At 56.8% G+C, this 22386-nt stretch overlaps 9 protein-coding genes across 9 annotated transcripts; 4 read left to right on the forward strand and 5 right to left on the reverse strand.

The window, feature by feature from the left end:
• Positions 1 to 2283: 2283 nt before the first annotated feature.
• On the forward strand, positions 2284 to 3351 carry PHYSODRAFT_507974 (hypothetical protein; the record flags this gene model as incomplete). The annotated part of the gene is made up of 2 exons (XM_009531485.1): positions 2284 to 3027; positions 3097 to 3351. The coding sequence occupies 2 exons, from the start codon at positions 2284 to 2286 to the stop codon at positions 3349 to 3351; spliced, it is 999 nt and encodes a 332-aa protein (XP_009529780.1).
• A 166-nt stretch (positions 3352 to 3517) lies between these two features.
• PHYSODRAFT_316138 (hypothetical protein) lies at positions 3518 to 7327 on the reverse strand (the record flags this gene model as incomplete). Its single annotated transcript, XM_009531486.1, has 2 exons — positions 3518 to 4207; positions 4247 to 7327. 2 exons carry the CDS (start codon positions 7325 to 7327, stop codon positions 3518 to 3520), a joined length of 3771 nt encoding a protein of 1256 aa, XP_009529781.1.
• A 495-nt stretch (positions 7328 to 7822) lies between these two features.
• Positions 7823 to 9913, reverse strand: PHYSODRAFT_560577 (hypothetical protein; the record flags this gene model as incomplete). The annotated part of the gene is made up of 2 exons (XM_009531487.1): positions 7823 to 9667; positions 9719 to 9913. 2 exons carry the CDS (start codon positions 9911 to 9913, stop codon positions 7823 to 7825), a joined length of 2040 nt encoding a protein of 679 aa, XP_009529782.1.
• Positions 9914 to 12249: 2336 nt separating this feature from the next.
• PHYSODRAFT_389485 (hypothetical protein) lies at positions 12250 to 12522 on the reverse strand (the record flags this gene model as incomplete). The annotated part of the gene is made up of 1 exon (XM_009531488.1): positions 12250 to 12522. A coding segment is annotated over one exon (273 nt), but the record flags the coding sequence as incomplete, so codon positions are not given.
• Positions 12523 to 12854: 332 nt separating this feature from the next.
• On the forward strand, positions 12855 to 13317 carry PHYSODRAFT_509535 (hypothetical protein; the record flags this gene model as incomplete). Its single annotated transcript, XM_009531489.1, has 2 exons — positions 12855 to 13005; positions 13238 to 13317. 2 exons carry the CDS (start codon positions 12855 to 12857, stop codon positions 13315 to 13317), a joined length of 231 nt encoding a protein of 76 aa, XP_009529784.1.
• Positions 13318 to 14192: 875 nt separating this feature from the next.
• PHYSODRAFT_286426 (hypothetical protein) lies at positions 14193 to 14786 on the reverse strand. Its single transcript, XM_009531490.1, has one exon. It carries the CDS (start codon positions 14717 to 14719, stop codon positions 14285 to 14287), a length of 435 nt encoding a protein of 144 aa, XP_009529785.1. The 5' UTR covers positions 14720 to 14786; the 3' UTR covers positions 14193 to 14284.
• Positions 14787 to 15028: 242 nt separating this feature from the next.
• On the forward strand, positions 15029 to 16155 carry PHYSODRAFT_505429 (hypothetical protein; the record flags this gene model as incomplete). Its single annotated transcript, XM_009531491.1, has 4 exons — positions 15029 to 15127; positions 15202 to 15267; positions 15360 to 15852; positions 15941 to 16155. 4 exons carry the CDS (start codon positions 15029 to 15031, stop codon positions 16153 to 16155), a joined length of 873 nt encoding a protein of 290 aa, XP_009529786.1.
• Positions 16156 to 16342: 187 nt separating this feature from the next.
• PHYSODRAFT_508840 (hypothetical protein) lies at positions 16343 to 17323 on the forward strand (the record flags this gene model as incomplete). The annotated part of the gene is made up of 1 exon (XM_009531492.1): positions 16343 to 17323. The coding sequence occupies one exon, from the start codon at positions 16343 to 16345 to the stop codon at positions 17321 to 17323; it is 981 nt and encodes a 326-aa protein (XP_009529787.1).
• Positions 17324 to 17508: 185 nt separating this feature from the next.
• Positions 17509 to 21852, reverse strand: PHYSODRAFT_351681 (hypothetical protein; the record flags this gene model as incomplete). Its single annotated transcript, XM_009531493.1, has 1 exon — positions 17509 to 21852. One exon carries the CDS (start codon positions 21850 to 21852, stop codon positions 17509 to 17511), a length of 4344 nt encoding a protein of 1447 aa, XP_009529788.1.
• Between the last annotated feature and the right edge of the window lie 534 nt (positions 21853 to 22386).

Here is a 22386-nt window from a genome sequence, read left to right on the forward strand (position 1 = left end):
GCACAGTTCTGAGCGCGCCTCTGAGGAGTCCTCAACGATAATACCGCGCCCAGAGCTGTCGTGCCGGCAAATGCTGAGCTCTCCGATTCAAGGCATTCCCGGGTAAATTGCAACGCAAATGAGACCAAAACGCAGCTTGCCCCTTCTGCCGAGAAGAAGTCGGTTTCGGCTCCGAACGACTCTTGGGATGGTGTCCAGCGATGAAGCTGCTGGAGCAGCTAACGATGATACATCACCGCCAACGTTTGCCGCAGAGTCTCGACGTTGCTAGCAGACCCTCTTGGCCTGCGTGGCGCGGCCTTCCCTGCCTCAGCGCTCCCTCTTGCAGCGACTCGCTGCCAGCGAGCGCGCGGCGTCGAGCTGCGTTGCTCAATCGTCTGATGAATGTTGCACCTCGGCGTCATAAACAAGGCGAGCAGCGTTGAATTGTCGCACCACACGGATGTACAGTCGTTTCAAGACTCGCATGAACGAATTGCCTTGGCTATCCGATAGGATACTTTGGGATTTTGGCTGACAAGAGGCCCGTGACGATTGATAAAAGACCCTTTTTGATATGGTCCACCCTGCCTCAAACGAGAAGCACGTCTGTAGTTCAATGTGTGTGTCACACCAAGTTTTTGCAGCTTCAACTCGGTGTGCCTCCAAGCAGCGCTGCATGCTCGACCCAAGGACGTCGCCCCAAGGACGGCGCTACTGAGCTGCGCTCCGGCTGCGGAGGCACGCTGCAGTGCATCAATTTCGTCACCGCTGGATATGGCCCTGCCACTATGGCCCTAGCACTACCGCTTCCGCCCGCGGGTCGCCGGGACACGCCGCGAAACGTTCCTGCACCGGGCCCCACTGCACTCGCAGCGCCGCCACCGCCGCAACGGAGACTCGACAAGATCAAGTGCGCGGGAGTTGCTGCAAGCATGTCCTGCAGACGCCGAGTGAGAGCGTCGCAGGAGTCGCCGAACCGGTCGACGCCCTGGCTAGGATATCCAGCGGCATCGCATCATCGAGGAGCTCCTTCGTGCCGGCGGATCCGGCGCATCGGTATCCGCTGGCCTCGTGAGTACAGCGAAGCACCAGCCTGGCTTGCATACGACCTGGCCGCTGGCTACAGTACAGCAGGCTCTGCAGAGCCTCGCACGTGGCAACGCACTGATACCGCTCGAGCTGGCGGTTTACCGGTGCCGCTGCCTGTCACTTCCCTGCAAGGAGGGGTGGGCGAGCAAGCGGTCATGCAACCAGCGCTTTTTCTTGCGGGGCAAGGCTTTGCTGCCTGCTGCTGCGCCGAGCAGCCTGCTCGATGGCCCAGCGAGCGTCCACGATGGCATCGAGTCGATGCATGCTCGACCTGCGGGCCAGCAGCGAGGCCCGGGCAGCAGGCTAGGCCGAGCCCGCGCTGGACGCTTGGCCCTGATATCTTGCTTGCTGGGGGACATGCATTGTCGATCCGGACGTACCTGCAGGCAAATCGGTGTCGAAAATTGTAACGGGAACCCCACCCGCCCGGCCCGGGGTAACGAACGCATTGAGGACGCCCGCCGCTATTCATGCAGGGGAAGCAGGCCCTCGCGGCGTGCTTGGGGAGGCATTGCCAGCGTAGTGACCGAGCCTGTTAAACGGCGATCCTCAGCCCTCGCTCGCCAATACTGTACTACGTGGCGGCGCCCGTTGGGGAGCTCAACTGCAGCTGCTGCTCGCCAGCGAGGAACAAAAGTGGCACCGAGGCTGGTCCACAACCCCCGGCCCTCGCCGATCGTCTCGCGCCATCAAACCCGCTGCTGGCCGCGCGCCATGCCGCCGGACGCGCTCAAAATCAGAGGCGCCTCGGCCTCTGTGCCGACGCCCCCGCCAAATGCCGCAGGTCCTCAAGGCATTATTAGACTCTGCCGGCCTCCCGCGGAGTCGCAGCAAGGCATCACTTCGCGCCACCTGTCGGATGGATGATTAGCATTGCGCCGGGCTATTATAAATGGGTTCATCGGCCCACCCGCGCATAGCCGCGGCGGGCCGTGGCATGAACGCCGGCGACTGGCCGAAAAGCGACGCCTCCCCCCTCGCTGATTCGCGCAAAATCGCGCCAAACGCAGCCTACCCACCCGGGCTGACCCGTATTGACACAATACCGGTTTAGCATGATGGAGTGGCCTCGCTGCCTTGCCATCCTCCCCGTTGGCGCCATTCCTGGTCTTCCCGTGGCCTGAACAAGCCTCGCGGTGTGTATTCCTCTCTGTGTTCTCTGTCTGTATCATCCCCACCATGCCTGTCAATGCCGTCGTGTCCGTGTCCGCCATGCCGTACGAGCTGCCCGTCGAGTGCGCGACCGAGGCGCACGAGATCATCCAGTGGGCGCTGCTCAAGGAGAAGCACTACCCGGCGCTGCGCAGCCCTCGCTACCTCTCGGAGGTGCAGCGCCACGGTATGACGGCCACCTGGCGTCTGCGCGTGTGCCGATGGATGTTCGAGACCGCCAAGGAGTTCGAGCTGCAGATGGACACGGTCTTCGGCGCGCTGCACTTCCTGGACCAGTACCTGAGCGTGCACTCGGTGGACCGCGTGACGCTGCAGCTGCTGGGCATGATCTGCATGTGGACGGCCAGCAAGATGCACGAGGGTAAGCCCATCCTGCTCGAGGAGATGGCGCTCATGTGCGAGCGCAAGTTCTCGCGCTCGCAAATGGTCGACGCCGAGGCGCAGCTCGTGCGTCTCATATGCTTCCGCTTCAACCCCCCGAACGTCTTCACCATGGCGAGGGACTTCGTCAACGAGCTCCCCTTCGCAGGCGACGACAAGGACGTTCGCGCCAACTGCGTCGCCTCCGTGTTCAACCTCCTGGAGCGAGTGGTCGAGGAGATCTCGTCGCTCGAGTGCTCCGCGTCCAGTCTGGCCAAGGCCGCTGTCCAACTCGTGGCCAAGTCCGAGTACAACCTCACCGTCCCCGAGCTGCTCAAGGCGCTCAAGACCGTCCAGATCGAGGAACGCGCCTACCGCGCAGCCTTCAAAACTGTGCGTGGCGCGTACTTCGGCACCCCAAGCGTCTCCACCCGGACCCAGACTACAGCAACTGTCACCCCTGACATGGAGCCCCTCAAGTCGCTCACGCAGAGCCCCACGGCCATCGAACAAGTCTCGGACATCCACGACGAGGCCCCGTCGCCCCCCTCCAACAACCCGGACGACTCATACCTCATCTGCACCGAGACGCTGTCTCCGTCACCATCCCAGGCGTCCCCTGCCCCCGTGCGAACGACTGCTTCGACTTCATCAACCATCGGTGTTACTCGCTCCGCGTCCTCACCCGCGCGCTCCGAGACCGATACCGAGTTCCCCAACAAGCGTCCCCGCAAGGTGACCATGTAGACAACCACAATAGGAATCAACACACCCACACAATGTAGATAGGAAGGCATTAACGGAAGCCAAACAAAAAAAACTAATTTATACTCTGAACACCAAACTCTCTTGCTTCCGCTCCTAAATACTTCTTCTCGCCTTCATGACGATTCTTCTCCACCTACCATCTATCCTAGTCACTGATTTCTATGCATGTCACGCTACCGTCGCTGTCCTCTGCACCATCGTCACGCTGAACATCGCGCTGTGCAGTGTCATCTCCGTCATCTTCATCTCGCTGCCGAATACCTTCTTGTTCTTGCTCCTGCTGCGTGAAGAAGAGTCTCCTGAGATCTCCCGTCGACAGGCGAGTCTCGCGTAGTCTGCTCTTCTTGGCGGTTGAAAGGACATCTCCATCCCCCAGGAAGGCGGCCGTGAGCTGGCACTTCTTGTTCTGCAACGCCACGACTCGCTCCTCGATCGATCCTTTCACGATGAAGCGAACGACGCGCACCTCCCTCGTCTGGCCGAAACGGTGGGCCCGATCCACAGCCTGCCGCTCAAGGCTGGGATTCCAGCTAGGCTCCATGATGAAGACGTGCGCCGCTGCTGTGAGGTTCAACCCGAGGCCACCAGTACGCAATGACAGCAGCAACACGTCCAGCGGAGGACCAACCACTGGTCCCATGTCGTAGCTGTCTTCCTGCTGCTGGAAATTCCGCACGATCTGCTCTCGGTCCTTGGCAGGCAATCGTCCATCCAACTTGGCGAAAGCGATAGCTTCGTTGCCGACAGCTGAAGCATCTTCCAACGACGATACCGACTCGCACTGCGCATTGTGAGCTTCTAGGCGCTCCGCAATCATATCCAGGAAGCTGGTCCACTGGGATATCACCAGCACTCGCTCACGACGTGCACGCACCTTCTTCAACTCGTGCATCAGCGCTGTCAGCTTCGTCGACTCCAACGGACCGCTCCCGCTCACAGTATTTCCATCAGCGTGATGCTCCTGTAGCCGCTTCAAGAGCTCGGATTCTCCAGCTGAAAACGGAGAAATGCCGTCTCTCGCGTTCCCGACCAGCGCTTCGGCACTTGCTGCTCTCGTCAGCACTTCAGCCAACGGGTCTGCGGTCACAAGGGTACAGGCATCACACACTTGTCGAAGTCGAAGGATGAGTTCAAACACGTGCATGAACAGTGGGCGCTCCCCGCCATCTTTGGTTGGAGTGGTGAGAGGAACTCGACGACCCCCCTGTCGCGCCTCCTTGGACTGCAAGTACCGAAGCACTTGCCGCTTGGTCGAACGATGCAACAGCATGTATAAAGCTCGCTCCACATCAGAAGCAAAGTCCAGCTCGACCACCTCTTCTGTCTTCGGAGGGAGCTCTAGGATAGGAGCGTTAGAAACTGCATCCACCGTAGACTTGAGCCGACGCATCACAACACGAGGTACGAGAGCTCCAAGTTCACGTTCAGAAAGCGCATGGGCACGATTTCCAAGCCCAACAAACTGCAGCAACGCCGCTAGGTCAGCTGTTCGGTTCTGAATAGGAGTGCCAGTCACACACCATCGACGCTTGCTGCCAAGGGTGAAAGCAGCCCGAGCTCGTGCGCATCCAGCATTTGAAATGAGGTGGCTTTCATCCAGAATGACTCGGAACCACAGCAGCTGATGGAGCTTTGACGTCACCACGGACTTCTTCGAACTCGGAGTCAAACGCGGAGCTTGATGCCACCCATCCGCTGTACTTGTGCCCTCATCATCGCCCTCAGCACCACCATCGTCGCTGTCTTTGTCTCGAACCTTGCACTCCAAAAGCCGAAGAGTGTCGTATGTCGAGAGCACGATGTCTGCTCCCATAAATTGAGTAGCAGAGCGGAAGCTTTTCCGCGTAGCACCGTGATACGTCACCACGCTCAGATTCGTTTTAGCTCGGATCTCTTGTTCCCACTGCGATAAAATGGAGAGCGGCGTCACGATAAGAGTTGGAGGCGTAAGACGCGGCACCGTGCTCCCCGTCGTACTTCTTGCTTGTGCTTCAGCTTCTCGGGCTTGACGAAGAGACTCGCAAATAAGTGCAAGACAGCATACTGTCTTACCGAGCCCCATCTCATCCGCCAAAACTCCACCACACACCTTTGCAACCAGCGCGTCGACTGCTGTAGCCTCACCACGACGTTGCTGATCAATAGTGACTGGGTCGCCAGGGTCCTGCTCTCGTTCGAGCATCCACTGGAGCGCCTCCTTCTGGTAAGGCTGCAATTCTACCAGCAACTCCGGCACAACGTAAGGGAATACACCCGGTTTGGCTGCTAGGGACTTTCGTCGCCTGTGACGTCGGCGTCTGTCGCTGGCAAACCGGTATTCCATCTCCAGTGGCAGCTTCGTATGCAACAGTGCACCTCGGTTTGCGCGCTTCCGTGATAACGCCGATCTTGATGTTGTGGAAGCTGTTGGCGGAGTTCGAGGTGCCCGCCTGGTCGATGAAGGCGCCGGGGGCGTACGCGATGTTTTCCTTGCAGAAGAAGCTGTCGGAGAAGCGAAAGTTGTTCGTCTCATGGAAGAAGCCGCAGGAGAAGTATGCGCTTGTTTCCTTGCCGAGGAGGCTGTGGGCGTAGCATATGACATTCTTCTTGCTGACGACGCGGTAGGTGTGGCGTATGAAGTTCGGCTAACCGACGAAGCCGTGGGGGATGCAAACGTCGATCGCCTTACTGACGGAGGCTGCTCCAGAACTCTTGCGCTTTGCTTGTTGGCTGAAGCCAGAGTCGTTACTTTAGTTGGAGTTGCAGGGGCTTCTTGCTGCTGTGCCACATCACGATCGTCTTCTTGGGTCGGTTGTCCGACCGCTTGGCTGGATTCGGGGGCAGTTGGCTGTACAACCTCGTCCATCTCCACGTCTTGCTGCTCGTGAACTTGGCTATAAGCTGGATAGTCATTTCCATCGCCGAACTCGTAGTCAGGCTCCGAGGACCAAGGCTGTCTCTCAGCTGCATCTTCGGGAGGAAGCGATTGATGAGCCGATTTATCTCCACTGCCGACATCAGCAGGAGCGCTCGCTCTTTCTTCTTCGACCATATTCTCAACGCCAGCTTCTTCCTTCTTTTCTTCCTTGCCGTCGTCTTTTTCATCCTCGCTGTCACTGCTGAACACCAGTTCCTTGGACACATTCATATCCTCGGCATCATCGTGGCAATCCACCAGGTCCACAACCACCCTATGCTCTTCAGCAGCCTTCTCTCCGCACGGCTCATTCTGCACAGGCTCTTCCTCCATTATCACCTCTCCTTCCTTCGGAGCTGCGGCCTTCTCTTCATCCTCGCGCACCTCCGACACATCCAACATTTGGGTATCTTCCTCCTCCGCTTCCTCCTCCTCCATTCTCGCCCGCTCATCGTCACTCAGATGTATCGACTGCATCGACACATCCAGGTCTTCAGCTCTAAAGCTCGGCTCCAGCGACCGACGCGGCGTTCGTCGCTTCTTTCCGCCCGGTCTTGGAGACCATTGACCCGGCGTCCACGGCGACTTGGCCGCCCCGGACGGCGGCGAGATCGTCCCTACACACTCCACGGAGGCGCGTCTATTGTCTGCAATGGGGGACACGTCAGCCATCAGCGCTTGCAAGCGTTGCGAGGCACTCACTCGGCGCTCGGAGGTCGGCTGGGACCCGAAATCCTGCGAGCTGAAGGCTGGGAACATGCTCTGGCTCTCAGGCGGCGGTGGGGTGCTGTAGACATAGGATCCGTTCGATATGAGCGAGTCTTGGGGCTCCGAGAGGGGCTGTGACGCCGGAATAGGCGCCTGCCATCGACTGTGGTTCGGAGGCACGTGCTTGATGCCCGCCGCCGCCAGCACTGCGCGCAACTGGCGCTCGTCCTCCTGCGTCACGGACGGCGCGCACTGCACCGCGAACTTACCGAAGCAGTCGACCAGCACACGCTGCGTGTAGTCGCGCCAGTCGCGCTCGTACTCGCGCTGCCATCGCCCCGAGGCCGCCATGGGCGCCGCTGCGTATTTCAAATTTGAATTCAAAAAGGAAAGTGCCTTTTCAGCCAATCACATGAAAGGACCAAAGTTGACAAGAGCAGGACGATGGACGGACGCGTCCTTCGTTGCAGGCAGGAGATGGACAAGGATGGACAGATCGGCAGATTAATCGAAGGCGTTTCAGCTTGAAGAGCAAGTGTACAATGTAAAGTGGTGGAAGTTGGGATTTATTAGATACTTCGTTGCGATCGCTTCACCACTGCTACAAAAACAAAAGGAGAAAAGTGAAGAGCAGGAGCTCGCAGTGGAGCTGGCGCTTCTTCTTCCTTCCTCCTCATAATATCGCCAGCGAGGTCGCTCGCTCCTGAGGTTTCCGATGAGTCATGGCTGGGTGGGAGGTGCTGGCGACGAACCTTACTACTGGTACTGTGGGACTATGAAAACAGACAAGCTCTCGGCGTCTGGCATCGAACGCGGAGGCTAGGAATGGTGGACGGGGATCACGCGTTATCGCCGCCGCACTGCGAACCGCTGGAACAAGCTGCCAGTCGATTGAGTCCGTTTGGGGACTTCATTCGCCCCCGGCAAAGAAGAAGACTTCTGCAACTTGGTCGTGAAGGGGAAGCCCAGTCTCGGCTTCTGCACACTGCGCTCCTCGGCCGCTTGAAGCAGAGACTGGCAGTCGTGGAAACGCAGGTTCTCCGGGCTAAGCACGTTGTACACCGTGTCGTCATCGTCCTTGTCGGCGTTCTGCTGGTTCGAGGCGTTCGGATACGGCTCAGGGTGCGGGCCAAACAAGCTGGCCGCGGCAACACTGGCGAAGTAACCCGACTTGGACTGCGCCATCGTCGCGAGGTGGAGTCCGTACCCAGCCAGCGAAGACGTAGACGACACCGTTGAGTAGTTGAGTGAAGTCACCGAGTTGCTGTGCTTCAACAAGTCCGACTTCAGCCCCTTGGACAACGGCCCCGAGTGACCAATCTGGTTGTTGCCGTCATACTCATCGTCGCCAGTAGACCCGAAGTTGGTGACCGACGGGCACACAGCAAGAGAATCAATGGAGCCAATCACGGATACGCGATCGTCGGCGTCCGCCCTGTTCTTCGAGCGCAACGACTGCTGCAGTTGGTTGACTTGGTCATCCAACAGCGAGTCCAGCGCAGAAGAGTTCTCATGGTCGTTGCCAGATTCGAGATCCGCAGTCGTTAAAACGTCACCAAAGTAGCGGTTGTTGTCGCCCTGTTCGAAAGGCGGAGGTGACGAAGTTTTCCGGATGGATTCTCCTTCAGTGCTCGTGTCCGACATGCACTCCTCGTCCACGCCGCGCCAACGTTGCCGCCGTGACTTGCCCACATCATAGCTGAACCCATACTCTCCACCGCTCGTCATTTCATCGGCAGTTGGCGAGTGCGCCTCAGACTGTTCACCAAAGATAGAGTTGAGGTCGGAGTTATAGTCGTGCAGAGTGGGCTCCGATGACTCGCCAATCAGATTCTCGGTGTACTGCGTGAGCTTGTCAAGCTGCGATCGCAGCATCGTCGAGCGGTTGATCTGCTGCTGGAGGCGGATCTCCAGCATTGCATTCTTTACCTCCATCCGCTCGCTCTTTTGGCACACAGCTTCGTACTTCGTCTGCAACTGTGTGTACGCCTGCTCAATCTCCCGGTACTTCTTCTCCAGAGGGGACTCCACAGGGACCATCGGTTCGGAAAGAGACGCCTCGCCTAATCTAGGAGCGCTGTTAGCGTGCACAAGTCCGGCGGACGTCAGCGCCTCGATCCACTGAGCATTTGTCGCCACCATCTTCTCCAGCACATTCTTCATCTCATGGGTTTCCTTCTCCAGGAACTCCAGGTGGTGATCGAACACCGTCTGGGTTTGGTTGTTGTTGTTGTGATTGGTCTGGTTGCTCACAGAACGAGCTGGCGACGGCGCGCGCATAGAGCGCGACGACGGCGAAGACACCGCCGGGCGCTGGAACGACGCAAACATGGGCGCTTCCTGCTGCTGCAGCTGGAGCTGCAGTTGCTGCTGAGAAAGCCGCTTCTTCGTAAGGCCGACCGATGAGCGGACGTCGCCCGCCGACTGGAACGGCTTCCGCGTGGCTAATCTCCTCGAGGGCTGGCGCCGCGGGGGCTCAAGAGCCCGCGAGGGCGTGGGGCCCATGGAGACCGACAGGTCTTCGCGCTCGGGTGACGCCTCGGGGGATTCCGGCGACAGGTCGGTGATGGTGAAGCGGCCTTTGACCTGCGTCTTGCCCTTGCGCACGGACGAGCTGGAGGACGATAGGTCTTCGTTGTTGCTGCCGTTGTTGTTGTTGTTGTTGTTGTTGTTATTGTCGTTGTTGTTGGACTGATGCTGCGGCTCGGAGGCGTCGGACACGGCGCCGCTGGGCGTCAGCACGTCCAGCTCCTCGTCGGGCACATCAGTGACCACGAACTTCCGCGGCGTGCGGAGCTTGCGCCCCGTGATCTTAGGCACCGAGCGGCGGCGCTGCGCGTCCAGGCGCAGGTCGCGCTCCGTGTTGGTGCGCACCAGCAGCGGCTCGGACGGCGCCTGGCGTGAGCTGGCCGCCGAGACGGTGCTGGAGGTCGTCATGGAGAGTAACTGCGCCGCGGTCGGCGGGGTCGCGCGCGCGGCGGAGGCGGTATATGTTTCCTAGGTCGCGGCGGCCAGACAAGGCTCTAAAGGAGGCGCACGCCGCAGCTCGTTACTTACGCCTCGGCGCGAAGGTCTCCTGTCTAATACTAAGCCAGCCTGCAGGCCCATACAACGCGGGGAGAGGAGACGGCCTGGATAGCGCGTATTTTCGGCCAATGACAGCTCGCGGGTTTACGACGAAAATACCGACCCATACCCGGCAACGTTTTATGCACGACTATACAGCTGGTGAGATTAACGTGCTTCTGGCCGGGCCTGGTGATATTTCGGCGTAACTGGGCGAAACCGCGAATTTGCGGGAAAATAGAAAAGTATCCGGACAGCTAACTTTTCACTGCGTTCCGGTGGAGTGCTCTCGGCGAGTGGACACACCTGCATCACATGTTGCCCCCGCAGCACCCGGGACCCGCGGTATTATTACCGCTAAGTTTGTGACAGGGCAAGGGGCGAACGCCCTCGGAAGCCAGCAGGCTAGTCTTCTCAATTTCGCTGAAAATGCTCAGCGGCACCACCTCAGTTATCCACCACTTACATGCGAGTGTGTGTGCAATTGCCTGCTGGCATTTTCGCACAACCAACCGGTCTGGAAAAACGTCCACCACCTGACTTCGCGGGCTGGGCATGAATCTGGTGCATGACGCCGGGAAGAGCCACAAAGTCCACGCAGCATGGCGAAGTGGTGCAGCTGGTCGCAACCTGCTGGCGCTGGGCTGTGATGATCCCATGCTGCGTGGACTTGCATTCATCGCTTGCGGCGCTTGGTTACATACGCGCTTGGTTTCATGCCATGAACTCAAATCGCCGAATCTCGTTTCAGCGCGGCAAATTTCATGTCTTCCTCAACGATTTGAACTGACGAGCCAGGATAATTTCCGGCACCAAACCGGGAAGTTTGGTGCCAACGACGACTGGGCAGCAACGGCGCCGATATTGACCGGGGATCAGACGTCCCAGTCAGATATGTGGCGTACTTCGCGTTCTCCGAGCTTGGGAAGGTAAGTTCATGGCTACCATTCCTATCGTTGCTGCTGCAGTCTAATTCGAGTGGAGGTATTTTATCCAGAGGGAAAATCCGCTAGCTCTCCGTGGATATTTTGTTCCCGACAACATTGGTGCTCATTACTAAGTACAGTACCATGATGCAAGAGTCTCCGGCAGCAATGTATCTATCGCGTCTGTATACGGTGCTACCGCATTAACATGTTGTTTTGGCTGATGGGCGAGCAAGGATCGGATCGGTGCACACTATCGCTAGTTTGGACCAAGCCACAATGGTTCTAGCCATGCAAAAGTCAGCAAGCACAAGCAAACTGCAAACAAGAAACTGCAGTCATAGTTGAGTACTAACGAGCCTCAAAAATGGAAATCAATACATGTAGGGGGGGTCGAACCTGGCAAAAAACGTGCTGATTTTTAGGGCGATTTGATGTTGATTATTTCGGCGAAATCTTGTTGATTTTCAAAATCAACCACCTCCGGAGGTGGTTGATATCATGATGATTTCGAACTTCAAGTGGTACCGCTTGCTGTTCCCTCCTCGACCTCTGATACAATTTCAGCTGTTTTTGAAGTCCCTCCTCAACTAGAAATTGTTGTGTATGTGTTTAGGCAAGTTTTCACACGAATCCTCTCCAAATAAACATGTTCACTATCACTATAAACAAGTTTTAGATGTTAACTCGCGATGATGGAGACGTTGTGAGCTGCTGGACAGTGTTTCGTTGGAGTCGGCCATTGCTAGGTATAAAGCTGAATATAACAAGATGTATATGCACTAAGCAAGAGCCTGCGCGTGCTGGCGAAAAAGGAAGTGATACTTCGCTGTTTTCACCAACTACATGCGAAAACTGAGAGTGAGTACCCTACTTTGATTTGTTGATTTTTGGGGCAGAACGTTGCTGATTATTCGGCCCCGTCTCTGATGATATTTTTGTCGCCATTTTTAAGGTTCGACTCCCCCTAATAGCTTCATGTAGTCTTGTCGAAGCTCTCTTCAAAAAGCTCGTGTGGTCTTGTTGCCACCTCCGTCCCAGAAAGTGCTGTTTCCTACTCTAAGTACGATTCCAGAAGCGCAACCTTCGTACGACCTTTGCACAACATCAGGCTGGAAGGACAATGAATGGCTCGCAGAAACCATTGGTTTTGGGCGAAGTGGCGCTCTACAATCCTCAGGCCAGAGCAGTTCAAGTTTTTCCCAGAAGCAGGGCATACCCAAGAAGCATCCGAAGCGCAGAGCGCCTTTTAGCAGTCTGTGTGTATCGTATCCTACCAGTCCAACTGGACTTCTGGCGAGATCTCTCTTTCACAGTGGAGATCCCAGGGTCAAGCAACTCGCCCCGATGCAGAGCGCGCGCGTCTCCTGCTGCCGCAAGGTGGCGGGGGTCGTGCGCAGGCTCGGCACCTTTGTGAGGGACAAGCGAAGCAAACAGTTGAATAGCGAAGTCTCGGTTGTTGAGCATCTGGACCGCCTGGTGACCTCGGTCACCTCGCTGGAAAACTTGCTCCAACTGATCGATGGCTCCATATTCCCAATCTTTTATGCTAGTCTCTTTGACGATAATGCTGGAGACCAACCATGGAGCAGACATCCTTGTCAAACCAATTCATATGCATGCACATTAAAGCCGTAGGCAACATGGTCAGCTTAAATAGAGCAATCGTACTAGGAATAGGAGAAATGGCATTATGAAGTTGATGCTGCCACGAGAAGCACCTGGCAATCCACTTGATTACTGGGGTTTATTGTTAGATCACTAAGGTGCTCGCTGCTTACCCTCAATTCTTGCTCCTAAAGTTTCGTTGCGATTGCAAGTCGTTCATTAAAGTTTCTTCCGGAGGCCTGCATTTGTTGTTTACAAGAACCTTCTGCGTCGACGCCATGGGGCTCTGTGCGGCACGGGGTATGACCGCGGAGGACCGTGAGCAGGAGAAGGTCGCTGAGTTCGTGCGGTATGCCATCACTTCCGATCTCGTGAAGCTGCAAGAGATGATTGTCAAAAAGAAAATGAATCCAAACGCGAAAGACGTACGTTGTATTGGAAAGAATAGGTCCGATTGAGGCCTTGCTAAGGTCGTGTCCTCCTTACTCAACGCAGCGCTTCGGTATGAATGCAGTGCACTGGGGTACGCAAACCTTTGTCATTCAGCCTCAGCCTCTTGGTGAGAGATGGCTAAAGCTTGAGTCTTCGATCTGTCAATAGCGTCCTATGTTGGAGAGCTCGAGTGCATCCAAGAACTCATCATGGCGGGAGGTTTGGCAAGCGCGACAGACTCCAATGGGCGCAATGCGCTGCATCACGCTTGCCGAAAGGATCACGACGAGGTGGTGCGCTACTTGGTAACCACGGCCAAGGTGGACATCAACTCTCGAAGCGAGAACCAGGACACGCCACTGCACAAAGCAGGTTTGGTTTTCAGGCTTTGTTGACTGTTCATGTGGTCGCACTTGTTGCCAACATATATACTTCTGCTGCAGTTCGAGGCAAGAGCATCAAAGTTCTGGAGGTGCTGCTGAAGCTTGGCGCTGATGCTAATCTCCGAAACGAGCAGAACAGGACGCCTCTCGAGGAACTTGAAGCGACCATGTCAACGCCTTCGGTACGTCAGCATGGAAATTGCCTTTGGCTGCCGCCGTGAAACTCATTCAGACTTATCCCAAACGTAGAACGCGAGCACGGGATCGAATCGTGTGACGTCTGCAGGGCTGTCAACCCACACTGAAATTTACACGGAGCCCGTATACGCCGAGCCTAGGAAACTCGACTTCATCGGACTCGCATTGCAGTCACGACGTGAAAGCTGTCCTGTTGAGCGCACAGACGTCCGGAGTTTTCGATCTCGCCGCAGCGTCACCGATTATTCAACAGGGAGAAGAGGTTCAACTGACGAATCCGGCCAGTGGGCAACGACAGCATTGCCAAAGCCAGCAGCACCGTACGTGCCGCCTCCAATGTCGACGAAAGAGCACGCTCCGCTGCAGAAGAACCTTCGATACGCTGGCAAACGCGTGATCATGGCGATCCGAGTAAAGAGCGCAATGCCCGACACCGAAAAGCTTCAACTCATGCAGCTGATGCTGAAAAAGCACACGACACCCACCGACTCCAAGCATTGAAGTAGTATCAAACAAGTAGCAAATATCTTCTCCATCTTCCGTAACCTGCACAAAATTCCCCAACAAACAGTTCCAACGCAGTATCAAACAAGCCATGAGAGGGTTTCGCCTTTGTGAAGCCGACAGTCAGTCGAGGAGATTTATTGAATTAAATACTCCCGTCTCGCTTTCCTTCGCAGTTAGCTAGCAACCGCTTAGTTGGCAGCCTCGCGACGGTAGCCGTCCTGGCCACCGCGACGGAACTCCGGGTTGAAGTCGCCCGACGGGCCGACACCCTTCTCCTTGTCGAAGCGGCCACGGCCGAAGCCACCGGCGGACGGGGCCTGCGGGCGCGTGGGGCGGGCGGCCTGCTTCTTGAGCGTGGCCGGCACGATCTCAGCGGGCAGGTGCAGGTACGAGCGCAGGTACTCGATGCCCTCGTTCGTGAGGTACCAGTAGAAGTACTGCCAGTTGAAGGTCTCCTTGACGTAGCCGCGCGACTTGAGCGACTGCATGAGCTTGATGACCTGGAGGTTGGGCACCTCGACGGCCTCGTGCTTGGGCAGCGAGAAGTCCTTCTTGGCGACCATCACGCCCTCCTTGAAGAGGTACGAGTACACAGCGATACGGTTCGTCTTGGGGACCAACATGGTGACAGAGTCTAGAAAGCTTGCCGGCGAGTGCGGATCTTCACGGGAAATAAGCGGCGAGGTTTGCAGGAAAACCAGAATACTCGGCCCTCATGGAGGCAAGGCACCCCAGCCAGCCAACCAATGCGCCGCTCCCCACGTTACACAATATTGTGTGCAAAATGTAAAAAAGGCCGGAAAAGCGTAATTACGCCTTGGCCTTGTTGGGCAAAACACGGTGTAAAATGCCCGGCGATCGCCGATGTGGCTGCCATGGGGTACGTCACACACCAATTAGCGGTTGATTTGCCGCACACACACCGAGTGCCGATGGCCGAGAACGCGGAGAAGTACTCGGTACTCATTGACTTAACGGCCGGCACGGTCGGCGGCATTGCCGGCGTCGTTGTGGGACAGCCTTTTGACACGGTGTGGTCATATTATGATGGTTTAAACTGTGGAGTGAGCTGGGTGATTGACGTCGCGTGGCATCCGTCCTGCAGGTCAAAGTGCGGCTGCAGACGTACAGCAAGTACTACAATGGCGCTCTCGACTGCACCCGTCAGACTGTGCGTGGATGTTAATGTTGCAAATGTGGTGGAGGCTGGGGCAGAGAGAGATTGTGAATGGCGCTGATACGAATGTTGTGGATTGACTGCAGTGGAAGCATGAAGGCTTTCAGGGTTTCTTCAGGGGCATGACGTCCCCGTTGATCGGCAGCGCTGCAACGAACGCCGTTATGTTCGCAGTGTACGAGCGCACGCTCAAGATGATCGACGACAACCCGCAGAACCCGACGCTCAAGTCGGTCTTCTACGCCGGCGCAGTCGGAGGCTTCTGGCAAACGGTTCCGCTGGCCCCTGCAGAGCTCATCAAGTGCAGACTTCAGGTGCAGGACGGACGCAGGAGCAGTCAATACCGAGGACCGATGGACTGCATCCGGCACATTTTCAAGGTCAGAGGCACGCCTGGGCTTTTCCTCGGATTCACGTGCACGCTGTGGCGTGAGGTGCCGTCCTTCGCTGTCTACTTTTGGCTGTACGAATACACCAAGCGCAAGATGATCGACGGCGGCATCTCGCCTACTCCGTCCATGTTGACTGCCGGCGGAGTTGCAGGTGTTGCTTCCTGGGTTGTGTCTTATCCTTTTGACGGTGCGTTCATATGTTTTCTCTGCTGTTCCGCGGGTAAGGATAGTACGGCGTGTACTGACGATGTGCTGCTGCTCGTTGCGTGAACCAGTGATCAAGTCTGCCATCCAGACGCTCCCTGTGAACCACAAATTGGGCGAGCACAAGATCGCGTACCAGGCTCGGCAGCTCTACCGGCTCGGTGGCTGGCGAATCTTCTTCAGCGGCCTGGGCACTGCTTGTGTGCGAGCGTTCCCCTGCAATGCCGTCACCTTCTACGGCTACGAGAAGTCCTCCGAGATGCTCAAGAACATGCTGGAGGACTGAGTGTCGACGCCGGTGCGAAAGTAGCCCTAGAACCACGTACTATAGCCAATAGATACGCCTTCAACATCAGCAACCAATCCCATGTCGGCTACGTGGTGCACACCACACGTCCACGTCAACTTCACGTCGGAATCCTACTTTGAAGCAGAGTAACCACTCATAAGCTGATCCTCTGTGTATCATCGCCATGCTCGCCCTCCGCTCCGCTCTCCTCCGTCCTCGCTCAGCGTTTCCTGCTGCTGCTGTGCTGCGTCGCCACTTTGCGGCCAAGGGCAACCGCGAGCACATCGTGGACTGGATGGCGGGGCCTTCGCAGGCGTTGGACGTGGCGTCCACCAAGTTCGACACGCTGTCGCTGGGTTTCGCCGACGATGACGCAGCCTCGGGGGTGCTGCACTTGAAGCTCAATCGCCCGAAGGTGGTGAACGCCATGAACATGCAGATGTGGGTAGAGCTGGCCCAAGTTTTCGAGCTGGTGGAGAAGGATCCAAGTGTCAAGGCCGTCGTGGTGTCCGGAGAAGGCCGCGGCTTCACGAGTGGGATGGATCTGGACGTCTTCGCCCAGATGCAGAAGGTGGCGATGGCCGAGTCCTGCGAGGGGCGCAAGCGCGAGAGTCTCATGCGCGTTATCGACAAGTTCCAGCAAGTCATTTCGGCTCCGGAGAAGTGTCGGGTGCCGGTCATCGCGGCGGTGCATGGTCCTTGTATTGGAGCTGGCGTGGACTTCATCACGGCCTGCGACTTGTGCTACTCCGATGTGAGCGCTCTGTTTTCCGTGAAAGAGGTGGATCTGGCCATTATCGCTGATGTGGGCACCTTGCAACGACTGCCGAAGCTTGTGGGGGAGCGTCAAGCGAAGGAACTCGCCTTCACGGGACGGAACATCGGCGGACTGGAAGCGGAGAAGCTGGGGCTTGTGTTGAAGGCTTTACCTGATCAGGAGACGCTGATGGCCCACGTGGGCGATGTGGCTAAGACTATTGCCAAGAAGAGTCCCCTCACCATTCGCGGAATCAAGCAAACGATTCATTACCAGCGAGACCACTCGACGACGGACTCGCTGCAGCAAATTCGCTATCACAACGCTGCTGTACTGTACAGTGACGACCTGGTGCAGGCTGTTGGTGCAGTTATGAGCAAGACTGAGCCCAAGTTCCGTGATGACTAGTCGAAGGTGAGCTTGTCGCTCAACGATAACACATGAGCGCCTCTGATCTTTCCCTTTTTTGTATTTTCTGTTGTTTTCCTCTTCTTGACTCCTCACTAGCTACAGGCAATTTGGTGCTGAATTCAACCACACTGCCAGCGGTCTGCTTTTACTCCACTTTCTATCTCGAGTGGCTCGATAGCGCTCTAGTCCTTCTTCCTTGCAGCGATAGCAGCCAAGAAATCACCGCGTCCACCCCCAGGCATTCCACCGCCTCGACCACGGCCTTGAATAGCAGCCATCAAGTCGCCGCCACGACCACCACCATCGCCGCCTCCTCCTCCGCCGCCGCCGCGAGCCTTGATCGCAGAAAACAGATCACCGCGACCTGGGCCACCTGGGTTGCCACGACCACGGCCGCGAATTGACGCGAGGAAATCGGTTGGTGGTCCAGGGGGGCCATCGTCGTCACCACCGCGGCCTCCACGTCCCTTGATCGCTGCAAAGAGACCGTCACGACCTCCTCCACGACCACGCCCCCGACCACGGGCAGCCATCATCGGATGAGGCGCCCGGCCAGGGCCAGGAGCCTCCTCAGCGGCTTCACTTTCTGCTGGTGGAGCTGCAGCACTGTTCTTCTCCTTAGCCTCCTTCATGATTTCAGTTCTAGTCTTCACCCGGCGGTTCACCGGTGGACACTTCTCCAGCGACGCCAGCGTGGTGCGACTCTTTTCGCCCAGATCCTTCAAGAGGCCGCGAATAACAGGGATAGCCGAGCGCAGACGCTTGTCACTTGCCTTCACCTCGTCCATGCGCTCGTCCATGCCATCGAAGCAGTCCGCCACCGCATCGCAGTAGAGCAGGATTAGATTACACTCGATCGTTGAACGCGTATCCTTCGCATCCAGCGCTGCGTTTCGCTTACCGGATAGGTTCATACCCGACCGCTCCGCGAACTTCAAGCTCGCTAAACGGATTTCATTCACCAACTCGCCAAACTCCGCCAACTCCACCTTAATTGTCGCGGCAGTCTCCGTACGCTCAAGCCGACGCTTCAGTCTGGCTTGGAACCACAGTAGCTGTCTGTTTTCGATCTGGTCCAACGACGTGTCAATCAGTTCACATGCACCGTTGGCTTCGGCAACAAGTCGCACATTGCGGTAGTGCTTCTTCAACGCGTCTGCACGAGAGTTGGCGAGCTTCGCTCGGGCCAGTTCCTGGGCTTCAGCCAAAGCCCGGGCACCAGCATCGTCGGGGTTACCCTTTTGCACCGTGGATTCCATGTACACGTCACCATCGGGGTATCCGAGATCCTGGTCATATGCAGGATTCTTGTTGGCTTTGATGGGACACTGCTTGCCGATCATCGGGCAACCAATATCCGGGTCGTCGCGCGTAGCGTACGGGTGGTTATCTTCCGGTCCGTACTGCTTCACGTGCTTGTTGTATGAGTTCACAACAGTCTTGAACGTCTCCTTGAGTGTTTTAAACCATTCGTACTTCTTCTTCGTCATTTCTTCACCTTGTTGAGTTTTCCACGTCTCCGCAATTTCGCGCAGATGCATGTGTAATGCACGACGCTCGGTCACCGTGAGACCAGTAACGCGGAGGTTCTCCAGCAGCGAAGGGTGATTCTTCGCAATATCAGCAGGATTCATACGGATCAGTTCCAGCACGTTCGTTCGCTTGAACTTACGCGCAACATCACGCGGAAGAGTCTTGCCCGTTGGTGACTTCATAGTCTGGAGGTCGGCTTCCGACATCTTCTTCACGTCAACCGGCATCATCCGACGAATCGCCTTAAGAGCCTTCACGTTTTCATCGTAGTTCTCGTCTTCCCATTCGCGCTCCTTTCGCGCTTCTTCAGCAGCGTACTCATCAGTCAGCATAAGAGCAGTGTTGTACTTCTCCATATCCTGTTCCAGGCGGTAGTATTCTTCACGTAGCTGCTTCTGGATTGCTGGGTCTGGGTGCGTGACATCAGCAGAACCGATTTCTTGCATACGCTTGGAAATCTCCTGTACCTTAGCCATAGCTTCTTCGTACGGAATATCAGCCGCAACAGCGATACCAGCCTGCTGCAGTTGTTTCTCAAGTTTGAGCAAACGGCGAAGCAGCTTGACTTGGTCACTAGAGATATCCAGGTTAGCAAGCATGTCAGCCGCTCTCGGCTCATCCTTTGGCCGACTGGATCGGCTGCGTTTCAGCTTCTCCACTTCTGCCTGCAGCGCACGGATCTTTTCGTCGTACGAGTTGATACCATCGAAGAACGCCTGAATGCCATTCTCGTCGATGCCATCTTCCTGCATTTTCTTCTTGACTTCATCGTTGGAGTGGCCATCCTGGACCATGCGCCGGTACACAGCGTAAATTGAGGGTCCCTGAACATCGGACTCCTGAATACGCCGGTTTGCTTCAATCAACTTTTGAGCTTCTTCCTGGGCCCGTCGGGCTTCCGCAAGCTGCTTTTCGGCTTCCTCCTTTGCTCGGGCAGCTTCTGCCATGGCCTTCTCCACGGCTGCCTTACCTTCCCGCTGCTCTTCACGAGCTGCAGCCATAGCTGCTTCTGCCTTCTGGCGAGATTGCTCAAGCAGCATGTGTGCTTCTTCCTGTGCGCGAGCAGCGTGGTGCGTGGCTTCGTCGGCTGCCATCTGAGCCTCAGCCTTGATCTTAACCATCTCATCACGCTCGTTCATCATACCATTGCTGTTAAGATCATCGCCAAGACGACCACGCTCCTGATCCTCCTCAAAGGCCTTCTGCTTGTTCACGTACTCGAGCGACAAGGTGAGCACAGCTCCTGCCGAACGGCTACCAAGTGCCAGAGGGTACTTCTTCGTAGTCTTTTGCATGTTCGGCAGCGACTTCAGAGGAATCGAAAGCGTTGCGATAAGCTCTGTAGCACGGAACAAGTGCTCGTCGAAGATACGAATCTCCACAACCATGTCATCACTCGGGGCCTCGAACGATGCCGAATTGTCCTGCTTCCACACAGGCGAACGCTGGTTCTTCACCACCGAAGTCTTGAAGGTCTCTGCACCAACAGTAACTTCACAAAGTGCGTTCACCGAACTGCCCGACTTGGTCAAGTTCGTTGCGGACAGAACGCCAACGTGCACCACAGGGGTTGAGAACGCTTCGTAGTTGAACTGCGAAAGACGTCCACCAGCGTTGCGGTCGAGGAATGTTCCATCCATCGAAATACTTTCGGTACGCTGTGTGCGCAGCGCCTTGGCCTCCCGCAATGACTCGCCAAGGTTCTGTGTACGGTTCACGGTCTTCGAGGCATCAATGGCCAGCTTAATTGCATCCATCCAGCCCTTCTTGTCTGATTCAGACGTACAGGCCATCACCATACGTCGATCATCCACACGGAGCTCCAAGACATACTCTGCTGTCACGTTTGGCGACCTGCAGACCACATCGCCTGTTGCAGGCAGTGAGCGAACCGTGCATCGATGATTCAAAAAGCTCATTTCGCCCCGCGACGTCGTAGAACTCGGACTCTTGAAGTACTCCACCTTGGACACACTAAGCACGAAGTATCGCGACTTCCAGTTGCGCATCACACGTCCCTGTTTGTACATGCGGCCCTTCTTGATGGTAGCAGCTTGGTTGTCCAGAATCAGTTGTGCGATCGACTGGTTGTCATCCGCCTCATTGCCATCATCCTTAACGATGCGCGGGTTACTCATCAGTTTTTGCTTGACGTGCGAGGTGGACTCGCGCAGTCGGAATGACTCCGAGTGACGAGAGTTCACACGCTGCACATCAGCGAGCTTGTCCTTGGGCACGAATTGCAAAGTTTTGGGGGCCGTCGCGTTACGAAGCACGTTCATGACCTCCAGGTACGGCATACACAGCACATCCGTTTCGTTCACCTTATACACAATATCGCCGATCGAGATCATGCCGCTGGTCTTGGCCTGACCCTTCAGCGCACGCACAACTGCGCCGTCAATACCGTAGCGCACTGCTTCCTCCAGGTTCAAACCCATGGGGCCATTGTCGAACACCACAGCGTACGTCGTAAGCTCCGTGTCCAGATCGTTGTCCTTGTTCTGCTGGAACTTGGCGCGCACAACTTCCTGGCGCCGGGCCTCGTCGATCTCGAACGAGATAGCGAGGGGCCTCGGCATCTTACGGATGAGGTCGATGGCGTCGGAGAAACCCATGCCGTCCACATTCTGCCCGCCGATGGCCACGATGAGGTCTCCCGCCTGCACCTTGTTCTCCAGCAGCGGGTTGTTGATGTTGTCGATGGCCAGGCCGTGGTCGATCACGCCGTCCTTGGGGGGCATGAGCTTCACACCGAGCTTCTCCTTGGCCGGCAGTTCGATGACCACGACCTCGGGGCCGTCTTCGCCGCCGCCGCTGGTGGTGCCGCCGTCATCCTCGCCTCCGTCGCCATTCTCTTCAGCGGGGGCCGACTCGGCCGCCGCCTGCTGCTGCTGCTCCTCCTCCTCGGGGCGCTCCGAGCCGCAGGCCACGCAGGCCTCCTGGCCGTCCTCGTTGGCCGTGAACTCGCAGGCCGTGCACGTCCACGCCATGATGTTGGAGCTTGGGAGAAGAGTTAACCTTCCTACCAAGTAGCTACCTAGCTACAGCATGGGACGGCGCAGAGTTCGTTGGTTAGATACACGAGTGCCGCGCAACCCTACATAGGGGTTTGTCTACTTTTGTGGGGGCAGCTGTCTAGTCTAGGGGATCGATATCACTAGACAGAGATCTATATATGCCTACTGGGGGAGGAGAAAAGAAGGAAGGCGCGCACTAACCTACGGAGGCGCTCGTCCGTCCGCCGGGGATCGCGACCGCGTCGACTCTGGAGACTCGCGCACTGGCGCCGCCTGCTGCTCGTCGCCGCGCGTTCCACGAGGACTGCGCGTCCTCGAGCTGCTTCTCTGGTCTGGCGCCGACCGCCGCGCCGCGTTTTCCCTTTGTCGCGATCGACGATTTGGAAAGGAGGGGGTGAACGAAGGAGTGATGGTCCATCACCTATGTGAGGGGTAGGGCTGATTTCAATAGTAAAACGAAGACACTTGTGGATCTAGCCTGACACGATCCAGCCAAAGGTGAGCCTG

Source organism: Phytophthora sojae (genome assembly GCF_000149755.1).
Source record: "Phytophthora sojae unplaced genomic scaffold PHYSOscaffold_5, whole genome shotgun sequence".
NCBI classification, from domain to species: Eukaryota; Oomycota; class Peronosporomycetes; order Peronosporales; family Peronosporaceae; genus Phytophthora; species Phytophthora sojae.

What these genes read in the sequence shown, in the direction of transcription:
- PHYSODRAFT_286426 (XM_009531490.1), bottom strand. Translation starts at nt 14,719, where the DNA reads ATGTTGGTCCCCAAGACGAACCGTATCGCTGTGTACTCGTACCTCTTC.